Here is an 11,736-nt window from a genome sequence, read left to right on the forward strand (position 1 = left end):
CAAACATAACTCCAAGCAGTGTGTAGAAAGAACCTGTCTCTATGCTCCGAGTAGGCTCCATAAGATCACAATTTGCCTTTTGTTACCAAGTTGGTGCCTGGAGGAAATGGAACCAATCTGTGCTTGGGTTCCTTCCTGCACTGCTAATGGTTGACCCTTCATTTATCCATCAGCAAATCCGCCATTAGCGCGTCTCTTGGCACGTAAATATTATTCGGCTAATCGCAAAAAAATTATTTGCATGATAAAGGATATCTTGGTTCCAGGCGTCCTCAATTTATTTCACGCATTAGCACACCTGCATAAAGGATGGAATGCCACGCAGTCAGGGTCAGCCACCAGGCTATGGTTAAATTTGAACATTTTTGAAGAACAAGACAGATGCAAACAATTTTGAATAATGTTTGTAATTTGGTATTTTTTATTATAATCAATTAACACAAAATATTGATACAAACTTTTTAAAAGAATATACAATTTAAAATTATGTAATAAAATCTGATTATTAGAAACCATTTTTATCAAAATCTTGAAAATAATTTCTTTTTACTTGGACCAATTTAACCGCTACTTATCAATGGATTAAAAGTTAATTAACATAATTAATACCATTAGGCCCTATAAATTGAAAGTTCGTTACAAAAAGGAAGTTTATTTTGTTTACACATTATTGAACATTTTAATCAATTAGAACAAAGAAATTATTATTTTTAGGCAAGTTTTGGCAAAGAGAAAAACACAAGGAAAAACAAGAAAATGTTAAGAAGTTGAGAGATTAACTTTGTCTCACGTAATGAGTGCAGTTATAGCAATTACAGCAGTAGGGTTTGGATTGATGGATAAATCTTCATGTGGTCACTATGATACACTAAAGCCAATATCCTGGGATTCAAAACAAGTTTGTTTAGAATCAGAAAGCAAAACAAATAATGAAGATGATGATGCCTGTGTTTGATAAGGATAAAGATACTATTGGTAATTACTCAAAATAGACGTTAGCATAAAAGCTTACTTGATAATGAGCAAAGGAGAGCTGGTGATAGTATAAAACATTGCGCATAGTTTTTGAGAATGAGGTAATTTCTCAAACAAATAAAAAAAAGACTGCAGCTGAAGCCTTTTATCATGCATCCGAAAACACACAGAGCTTTTATTATTCCCTTGCAACTTTGATTACCAATTGAGTAAAAGTTTCACAGGTTTGTTATTTAATGCAGGTGTCCAGTGCCTTTACGTAACACAATAAATGATTAGATATTTGACCAATGATATGATTAGTATAGCAAGGGTAGGTGGGTGAACAACTGCAAAGTGAATACAAAACAAACACATACAACAAAACAAAGTTTAGTTAAAAAAACTTCAATGGTTCATAACATAACTTGAAAAAGAATAAAATGTAAAAAGTATTGAAAACATCGACTAATAAAACTGTAAGTGCATTGCGTTCAAAGTTAAATTTATGAATAATAATAATAATATATCTTTATACCAACATCAATCAAATAAAATAAAAAACGAAGCTGCAGTCTTCATAAAATGAATTCACAAAATGTAAAAAGTAATAACAGTGCATCCAAACCAACAATTAAATTAAACCAAATCAATTTTTGCAAATACGAAGTTAATGATGTTATTAATTATAATATTTGATTCCTTAAAATGTTGTTATTAAAAAAAACTGTACAAAGCATGGGCAGATTATTTGGCACTGATCTGTGGTTAATTGATAAAATATGATCTGTTTTATAAAATTTGTTATAGCCTTATTTCAAAATAATTTTTATAAAGAATTCTCTAAAAATCGAAACACATCATGTTAATCACCTCTACATTGATTTATGAATGATTTATTATGGAAACATTGTTGCATATTCTTTTAAGGGTTTGCATGATAACATTATCTTATAAACTGAAAGAAGCTGCTAATCTAGTAGTTTTCTTTTATTTTATCTAGCTTTATTTAAGACTCTATATATTGTAGACTGTGACACTTTGTTTACAAATGAGTGACTTGGTGCAATCCAGGGCACTTCCTGGCGCGCAAGACACTACATTGGGCATATGAGACATTATAGATTTTGTATTGTAATTGCCCAACAAAATCAAGAATAAAAAAAAATAACAGCTCAACAACTTCGTGTATGGCCCCTTTGCTTTATGTTGTGCTTGCCAATGCCATTTATTAGTATGTAATTGGCCTACAAGTTTAATTAATGATGTGAATATTTCTGTTCCACTGTTCCAAATTATATGATTAAAATTCCCACACCTCAGGTTTAGTTTTCAGTATTTTGGCTGTTCATGATTTAGGTTGAAATGAAGAACTTAATTTGCTTTTTTTAAACAAAATAATAAATCACCTTGAAATATTCTATTATTAATGTGGATGTGTAATAGGTCATCATAAATGGTCTTGACTGTTATGGCTAAGGGTCAAGGGTCAAGTTCAGGCCTGATACTTCTCAGAGCAACAGAAGCAATTGGCTCTTTGCCCCCTGGTCAATCCCTTGGTGCCCTTTGAAGTAGAAAAGTACATTACCTCACCGGGATGCACTGAATAGAAAAATAGAAAAACAACTTCGCTGCAACCGCCCTTTCAAGACCCAAATCTCAGGCCTTTAGTTCATAGTGTGTATCCATACAAGACATTGATGTTGTCATCAACTATGACACACACAAAGTCCACAATCTACACTTTAATGTCCAAACTAACATCATAACAACTATGGGATGTCTATGTACTTGCCTCTACCACCTCCATGCCTCTACTGGGCAATTTGCTCATGCTATCTATCCTAGATACCAGACTACAATGAAGCCCTCATGGGTTTCGAACCAAGTAAAATATGGCAGTGTAGTTTTCAAAATGAATACAACAAATTAGTAAATTTTAAAGCATTCTGGAAATATACATCACTTGGTGGGAATAAAAGAATTTTTAGGTTTTCATACAGCAAAAATAAACTATTAAAAATAATATACACTTATAATTGTTTGACCCTGTATAGTTTGTGCCAAATTGTGATGTAAGCTTCATTTACCCCAAAACACTGCAGTATGGTGAATGGTGCAAAAGCTGATGCAGCATTTTGCGGCATCTTTGTTTTACTAACTCAAACTAGAAGAACAAAGCAACACATATTGTAATTAGACACCTCTCATAAACTGACACTGTGTACCGTGTAAGGTTTGAGGCTAACTGTGTTGTAAGCTTCATACCCCAAAACACTGCAGTATGGTGAAGGGATGCAAAAGCTGATGCAGCATTTTGTGGCATCTTCATATTTTAACTCAAACTGGAATCTTGAACAAAGTAACATAATGTAATTAGACACCTCTCATAAACTGACACTGTGTACATTGTATGTAAGGCTTGAAGCTAACTGTGTTGTAAGCTTCATACCCCAAAACACTGCAGTATGGGGAATGGATGCAAAAGCTGATGCAGCATTTTGTGGCATCTCTATATGATTCTAACTCCAACTGGAAGAACAGAGTAACCTACTGCAAAGACAAAATTCACAAACTGACACTGTGTACATTTTAGGTAGTACATTGTGGGTAAAGATTGAGCAAATTGCAAGCATTGTCAAGAAAAACACGAAATGAGCTTCATGTTCAACACATCATGATTGGCCATGAATATAATGTGAATGGATTGATACTGAGACATACTGAAGTGGTTTCATTGCATAGGCTGGTTGTGATGAACAGTTTAAATACATATGTTCCTATTTATGATTTTGTAAAAAAATTGAGATTTGCCAGCAACATATGTGTTGAGATTTTCAACTCATATTTTTGCTCAGAAATATATTTATTATGCAACTGCTGTAAGTGAACATTTATCACGATGCTGCCATTGCCGTCTCATTCCTTGTATCCGTTAACAATTAGCATAACGAGTCTATAAAAGGGAACCAGACTACTTCCCTTTCCACTTCCAGCCTCGCTTTAGCTACATCATACCTTACTGCGGCAGTTCCATGATAAACGTACAGTGGACGACACCAACCTTGAATCAATACTGATAATCTTTAGCTATATCAAGTGGTGGGGGTTGAGTGTAGCTATCAATAAACTTCATCAAGTCCTCCAGTCGCTCCACAAGATCCTCAGCATCTAAGTTGGCTTTGTCAAGATCCTGTAGAAGATTGGATGTGTGTTTGAAGAACTCTATGGGAATGCCTGACCCAAGCAGTGGTTGAAGGAAGTGAGTGCGAGCATGGAGGAGGTTGGTCTTAGCATTGGTGCCTGGACATTCCATATTCTGGGCACACTTCAAACCTAAAACAGAAACAAGAAGACAAATAAGTGACATTTGACATCTTGTTTTTAAAGTAAGAATTGTGTTGATTTAGCCTTTAAGAAAGACTCTGCTAAGGTCAAAATATCAGGCTATTGACAATTTTTTTTTGCATTTCTACCATTGGCCCTTTTGGTTTGGTAAGCAGTCTGTAACAATTATTCTATTACTCAACTTAAGAACCGAGTAGGTAAGGTTTACAATGAAGGAGTAGTAACCATGTGAATTAAATCTCTTCTGTGAAAAATCAGGGTTGAGATTAGCTCTGGCAGGACACCAGTTTCCATTGCACTGCACTGTCATCCTAGGTACAAAGCTTCTCTACAATGCAAACTAAAATTTCAACTAAGATTTGTTCAAACTTTTACCTTATTTAACTTCAACCTCACCAAACCAAGAGCAAACTTGAAGAAACTATCTTCAAGGAATGTGGGTGCGATAGATCCTCTGTGTTTCATCCGTGATCTGGAGCAGAAATCCTTGGTTGACAGCTGCAGTACGGATGAACCTGACACTGCGGTTACCAAATACAACTCAAGTATCACAGAAGTCCTAAACCATCATGCTCCTTTAACCACGAGAACATTAAGAATCAGAACGAATACACAGTGGTACAATGGTGAGATAGCACGGGAGAAAAGAATTCGTAAACAAAAGGAAAGACAATGGCGTTCATCAAATCTTGAAATCCATCGTCAACTCTACATTTCTCAACGTCAGACGGTCCAGTCTCTCATACGATCAGCTAAGATCTCCTACTACAATAACCTCGTGGACGACTGCTGTGGTGACTCAAGGAAATTGTTTTCAATAACAAATAATCTCTTGAATCGCAAGTCTGACACACCTTTGCCTGATCACATAAGCAAACAGCAACTCTCGGACAGATTCAGTCAGTTTTATCGGAGCAAAGTGGAAGCGATTTGTACTAGCCTAGATAAACAGAGAGGAGAAGCTGTCCACTCTTCAACCCCGGTCACAGCAGCAGCTCTGGACAATCTACGCCCAATCACATCTACTGAGGTCCGGTTGATCATCAACAAATCTCCCACTAAGTCTTGCCACCTTGATCCATTGCCTACCCATCTGCTTAAGAAATGTTTGCCAGTTATGGTTCCAGCCATCACCAACATAATAAATTCCAGCTTTCAAAGTGGACAATTCCCCAATACTCTGAAGCACGCTAATGTCCGACCTGTGTTGAAGAAGAATGGCTTGGACATAAACTCATTGCAAAACTATCGACCGGTATCAAATCTCCCTTTCCTCTCCAAGGTTATGGAGAGGGCTGCATTCTCCAGGCTCACAGAGCATCTGTCTGATAACAACATACTAGATAGTCACCAGTCTGCATATAGGAGCAATCACAGTGTTGAAACCCTTCTTGTGAGTTTGACAGACCATATACTACAGCAGATGGACAATGGTAACCTGACGGCTCTGGTTTTGCTTGATGTTTCCTCGGCTTTTGATACAGTCTGTCACACAACTTTGATTGAGCGCCTTCAAACCTTTGGAGTAACTTCTAATGCCATTCGGTGGTTCTCGTCTTACCTTAGTAATCGCTCCCAGTCTGTGTCCATTGATGGAGTCAAATCAGAGCCAACACCTCTGACACATGGAGTCCCTCAAGGCTCTGTGTGTGGCCCGTTGCTGTTTTCTGTATATACCCAACCCCTTGGAGAGCTCATCTGCAAGCACACCGTTCAGTACCACTTTTACGCTGATGACATCCAGCTTTTTATTTCCTTTCCTCCGTCAGATGCGAATCTTCTTTCTGTTCTCAGACGTTTAGAGGAATGCCTAGCTGAAATTAAAATTTGGATGTCACGCAACAATCTTAAACTCAATGGGCTCAAGACGGAGTTCATGCTGTTAGGCTCGAAGGGGATGCTCAACAAGGTCACTGAGCCTGTCTTCACGACTGACGAAGCAAACCACAGTCCGAAACACAAATGCAGGAATCTTGGAGTAGTCTTCGACTCTACTATGACGTTCAACAACAACATATCACATATCGCTAAATCTGTCAGGTACCAGCTTCGCAACCTCTCCCACATTTGAAAGTTCCTCTCTCGCAAAGCTACAGAGCAGGTTGTGCATTCTCTCATAACATCACGACTTGACTTCTGCAATGCCATTCTCAGCAATATGCCAGAGTATCAGATAAAGCGTCTCCAACGACTCCAAAATTCAGCCGCCCGACTTGTCACCCTTACTAAAAGATCAACACACATCCCTCCAATCCTCAAGGCCCTGCACTGGCTCCCGGTTCAAAAGCGCATCCACTTCAAAATTCTCCTTCTTGTGTATCAGTCTCTCCAGGACACGGCATCAACATACATCCAGAACCTGCTACATCTTCATGCTCCACCCAGGCACCTCAGATCATCATCCACCAAACTTCTAAACATTCCACTCACACGCCATTCATGGGGAGCCCGCTCCTTCTCACACTCTGGCCCATCACTATGGAACGAACTCCCCCCTAAACTCCGACAACTCACTACATATTCCAGCTTCAAAACCCATTTGAAAACTTATTTGTGTGCTTAACTATATTCTTTGCATTCTGGCTTCGGCATCTCTCCTGCGCCAGGAGTGTCTTTTAGACAGACATGGCGCATTATAAATTGCCACTATTATTATTATTAAGAAGCCGAAAATTCATTCATTATTCATGTCCGAAGAAATCAACGTCTTCATTGAAAGTCAATAAGCAATTGTGATGAATTTATATCTTGTCTCATACAATTTGAATTCCTCAGACTATAGAGACAGTTGCTATGTCACATGATTTGGGCAAGCTTTTGCGCAATTATGCAAGAGATGGTAAACACCCATACAGGATTCTGAATGAACATGTTTGGCACAATGATACCAGGATCTGCTCATCTGGAGGTTGCTATGCAAAAGCTTGCCGGAACCATTTTTCATAGCAACTGGCTCTATAGTCTGAGGAATTCTATTGTAAGCGCTAACTTGTGATCAAGCAAGTCAAGTACAAGACTTTATCAAAATCCAACTAATTGTACCTCCCTCTATAATAATAACAATAGCTAGTTCTTATATACATGTAGAGCACTTTACAATAACCGTATCATTGTAATTTACATTAGTGCCCTAGTCATTTGGCCAAAAACTTTCCTGTTATCTTTTTTTTTTTTAGCTCCCTGGGAAGTAAGCCTATATATAGCCCTGGGCTGCCATCAACCTCTTCCCTTGCCAGTACAATTTACAGCCCTTGATGAAGAGACGTAATTATAGTTAAGCATCTTGCTCAAGGGCACAAGTGTCATGACCGAAACTTGAAATAACTGAAAACTGACCGAAAACTTTGACTTAACCACCAGAACTTGAATTTGATGCTCTAAACCACTCAGCCATGACACCCAATTCTAAGAAGAACAACAGAGCAAACAATAGAGCCATCTACTCACCGGATGGCAAATCATTGATAAGACACTTCATATCTTTATCACATGGCGGTTCTTTACTGTTTAATCCATCTACATCGGCTAGTTTCATCTCACCAGCAACAAGCACAAATTGCTCATCCCTCCAGTCTGTTATAGCAACACTACCCAAAGGAGTGTCTACTAGGTAGTGTAACAACCTGGCTAAGTCAAGGCACACCTGAAACAAAAAACACATTCTACAATCATAATTTAGCATTGTTGTATGAACAGACCTAAAGGGCAACTTAACTTACAAACTTCTAAGAACATGAATGCATAGTAGAAAGATTATTAGATTTTTAGAGTCATTCAACTTTCAAATCAGAGCCATTTTTCTCAGCCTAATATAAAAGTTAAATATAATTTAATTCAATAGAATCCTTTGCCTTTTGATCGTATTTTAGGACAGTCAATCAATCCATTCATCTAGATTCTAAAGTAACTCCACACTATAGAATTTTAATCATGATTGATTTACATTGGTCTCAAAGGCAGAACGCTGTATTTAGCTGACACATTCTTAAAAGTGACTTTTGAACTTTCTTTTATTCTAATTTTGTCAATAAATCAGCACTTGACAGCAACCAGTCTATGACCCTACCTTGAATGCTACAACGAGCTATGAATCATCTAAGATGAACCAGTTACTTGATCAGTCTTCATTACCACAAAGTAACATGACAGTGTGATGTCAAGTAGAATCCCAAGATGTTCACAGTTCATGAATCAGAGCTTTGTTACATTTGGATTTACATTCCATCATTGGGCTTGGCATTGTAAAGAGCACTGTAGCAAAACATTTATAACAATCTATGCAAATAATAGACTCATTATAAATACAAGTGCTACATTGTATCTATAGCATTTTATTTAGTTATTTCTTGTTTACCCTGGTGAAACCTTTAAGTGAGAACACTGATTTTCAAAAGGTGCCCAGCATTAAAACAGCTATTAAAATGTGTATCATGTAGGCCTATATGGTACAATATAAATACTAGAAAATGGAAATTCAATGACATTACAAGTACAGTGCAACTCATGATGGTTTGTAGTAGTTCATGCTACCTTAGCAAAGTGCTTCTCATGAAACACCTTCACTATGGTTGCTGGCCAAGCGCTGGGTATTCTTATCTCACCTCTACTTTAGAACGGAAGATCATTTCCCCCAAGATATGAAGGAGTACAGGAGTACCAAGCTCCTCCACCACCGTCACTCCTCTCTCATGGATCAATGGACTACTGTTCTCACTCCGAACACACAGACCCAAGAGGCGGACAATGTTTGGATGTTGAAGCTGTCTCAGCATCATGGCTTCTTTAAGAACCTAGATGACAAAGAGTAAAGATCAAAGATGAGCAATTGAGAGGAAATGACTCATTTAAACAAATGTGTCATAAATTTGGTTGTGTTTTTTTATAAATAAGATGAATAAAATATCAAATATACATGTGATGTGTGGACTTAGGTAATTGAACATCATAGTCAATTGAAGTGTTGTTAAAAGACTTTTAGACTAAAGATTAAGACCAATCAATTACACTTGAAAACACATGGTTGATACAAATGACTCACAGAGACCTAGTTGCAACCAGCGTACATTGTACATGGAAACTGATGGACAAAAAAGAGTCAACAGCTAATAAACAAACAAGTACTTGTATGGTACATTGCACAATTACTTTAGCTGATTTCCAATGTTTAAAATGATACTTCTTTTACTCTGGTAATAGTATACACATATTGACTGGCAATGAGGTAAATAGTGTAGATATATTCCAGTGAGGGACTTATTTATAGTGACTCTGGTCACTCACAGGCCCGAGGGGGAATAGACGTACACTAGTTACCGAATTATGCCAGTCAATGTGTTTTATAACACACCTCAGTCTTAAATGTGAAATAAAAACAGAAATATGGAAAAGAAAGGAAGTTTTGTAGTTGCTGTTCATGGTTCACGTCAAGAGAGGGCGCTGTAACCAGGCACTATTTTCAAAGACTAGTGCCCAGCGGGCAGTATTCCTTTAAAACAGGCGCGCGCGAACACTAGACTATATTAGTTCACCCAACGTGACCGTGTTTCAGCCAACCAGAATACAGAACAAGCAAGAGGTGTGTTATAATTTAATTTATTGATGGGCTCATTCCAAGCCTTTCACGAGTCATAAATTCACATATGTTGCAGTCAACTGCTTTGAGCTAAGTTTGCTGGACGGGATAGCACCAACACTTTGATCCCAGTCACTTAATTACCGTCTTCTACTCATTAGATTGATTAAGACTTTAAATTGTCTCTACCTGGTATGATCCAAGAATGAAGCAGTCTTCTCGTTTCTTGTATTTTCCGCTATTCACACAGTCTTTAACATTCTTCACTTCATAGCTTGCACTCTTGACTGCATAGTACTTATCTCCAAGTTGTCCTTCTTGCACAACTTTACTGTAACCCTGTGCAATATTCTGTGTGATCTTAATTCGGTCAATTTCTTGGCAGTCAAGAATCTTTCCCTCATAGGTCGGAGCCGGAGCAGGGGCTTTACTTCTCTTGATGATAATCTTCTTATATTTCTTTAAAGTATCTGTTAAGTCTTTTTCCAAGTCCTTCTCTTCAACAAGTTGTTTTTGAAGCTCTTCTACCGCCTCTTCTAGCTGTTGGACTCTGTCGTTAGATGTCTGATCAAATTCATCTTTCAAGGAGGCAGTATTTGAAAATGAGAGGAAGACTAAGAGAATTGGAGAGAGAGTCAGGATGAGCAGAAAGACCCATCTCAGCTTGGGGCTGAGAAATAAAGTCCGCATATTTGAGCTGTCAGTAAATTGAGCAATGTATGGTTTATGCTCTATGGACTGCGACTCTCCAAGAGAGGACACTTCTGGGCTGAAGATACATGGTTCTGTTTGAAAAGAAACAATTGGAACATTTAAATGTAAAATCATTGCATATAAGAAATCATGAATGTGTTTACATTGTAATGTCAGTAATCACCCAGTCAGCAAAATAAACAACGAGTGACGAGTACCTGTTCAAATGAGCAATAAACTTCTGCTTTAGAAAGTGATTTAACACTTAACAAACATTGAAAGCTTTCACTTTAATTTCCAAATGATTTTTAAAAAACTAAATGAAAAAATTATCATTCCATGGGAATCTAATGCAGAAAATGTTTCTTTGACCATGATGTAATTTTTTTAAGATGTCATCATTCAATTCAAGTAACAATGTGTTTCTTGTAGTTACACCCTGTGTTTATTATTTCTTTCTAGTATAAATTTGTTGATTTAGTTTTAAAAATTCATGTTTTTGTCTCATCCAATTCTGACAAAACTATTTCAATTAAAAGTTGTGTCCCAAGTAAACATAAGTGATCCCTCTACTCCAGTGCAGTATTTTCCAAGCAAGTTTGTACCGTAATCATTTAATTTATCCATTGAATTTATTGGAAAAAACCTACACAAATCCACACTGTAAGTTACGTAACTACTCAACGAATACAACAGCAGAACACTCTACAGTACAGGGTACATTCATAGAGAAAGGACCCACCCGTGTATTGAGTCGTGTGGGTGGTCCCTGGGGAAACAATCTAGAGAGCTGATGCATTCAATTCATACGAAATCCATTCATTCATGGCAAAACAAGACTTTGCTTATGCCTCATGCCATAAGTAAACAAAGCATAACCCATACGGGTTATGCTTTGTTTACTTTTTTGTTTACAGGCCCAGAATAGACACACACTTCTAAATGTAGACCAAGTACTTGATAGAGTCCATACCTTTAATAAAGGAAAGTTGTTTGTCTTTCTTTCTGCTCTGGCCAGTCACACTGTGCACCTGCAACTTCAATTTATTTCTGCTGACTTCGATTCGATGTGACAAAACAACAACGTTTTCATAACTTCTCTCAACCTTGGTTCCAGGACAACAACATTTGGGCGTCGAATCGACCGTTCCTCATGAAATTGAAAACGA

The 11,736-nt window shown here is 37.4% G+C and overlaps 1 protein-coding gene across 1 annotated transcript; it reads right to left on the reverse strand.

Annotated features, from left to right (window-relative positions):
* Nucleotides 1-1,049: 1,049 nt before the first annotated feature.
* On the reverse strand, nucleotides 1,050-11,640 carry LOC117290369 (extracellular tyrosine-protein kinase PKDCC-like). Its single transcript, XM_033771728.1, has 5 exons — nucleotides 11,541-11,640; nucleotides 10,064-10,659; nucleotides 8,904-9,092; nucleotides 7,750-7,945; nucleotides 1,050-4,290 (listed from the first exon to the last, which is right to left on the reverse strand). The coding sequence occupies exons 2-5, from the start codon at nucleotides 10,562-10,564 to the stop codon at nucleotides 4,025-4,027; spliced, it is 1,152 nt and encodes a 383-aa protein (XP_033627619.1). The 5' UTR covers nucleotides 10,565-10,659; nucleotides 11,541-11,640; the 3' UTR covers nucleotides 1,050-4,024.
* Nucleotides 11,641-11,736: the final 96 nt, after the last annotated feature.

Source organism: Asterias rubens, chromosome 5 (assembly GCF_902459465.1).
Source record: "Asterias rubens chromosome 5, eAstRub1.3, whole genome shotgun sequence".
Taxonomy (NCBI): domain Eukaryota; kingdom Metazoa; phylum Echinodermata; class Asteroidea; order Forcipulatida; family Asteriidae; genus Asterias; species Asterias rubens.

What these genes read in the sequence shown, in the direction of transcription:
- LOC117290369 (XM_033771728.1), bottom strand. Translation starts at nt 10,564, where the DNA reads ATGCGGACTTTATTTCTCAGCCCCAAGCTGAGATGGGTCTTTCTGCTC. An exon ending in TCTTCCGTTCTAAAGTAGAG is followed by an intron (nt 7,946 to 8,903) that starts GTGAGATAAGAA and finishes TTTTTGTTTCAG; the next exon opens with GTGTGCCTTGACTTAGCCAG. An exon ending in TATCAATGATTTGCCATCCG is followed by an intron (nt 4,291 to 7,749) that starts GTGAGTAGATGG and finishes TTTCTGTTTTAG; the next exon opens with GTTTGAAGTGTGCCCAGAAT.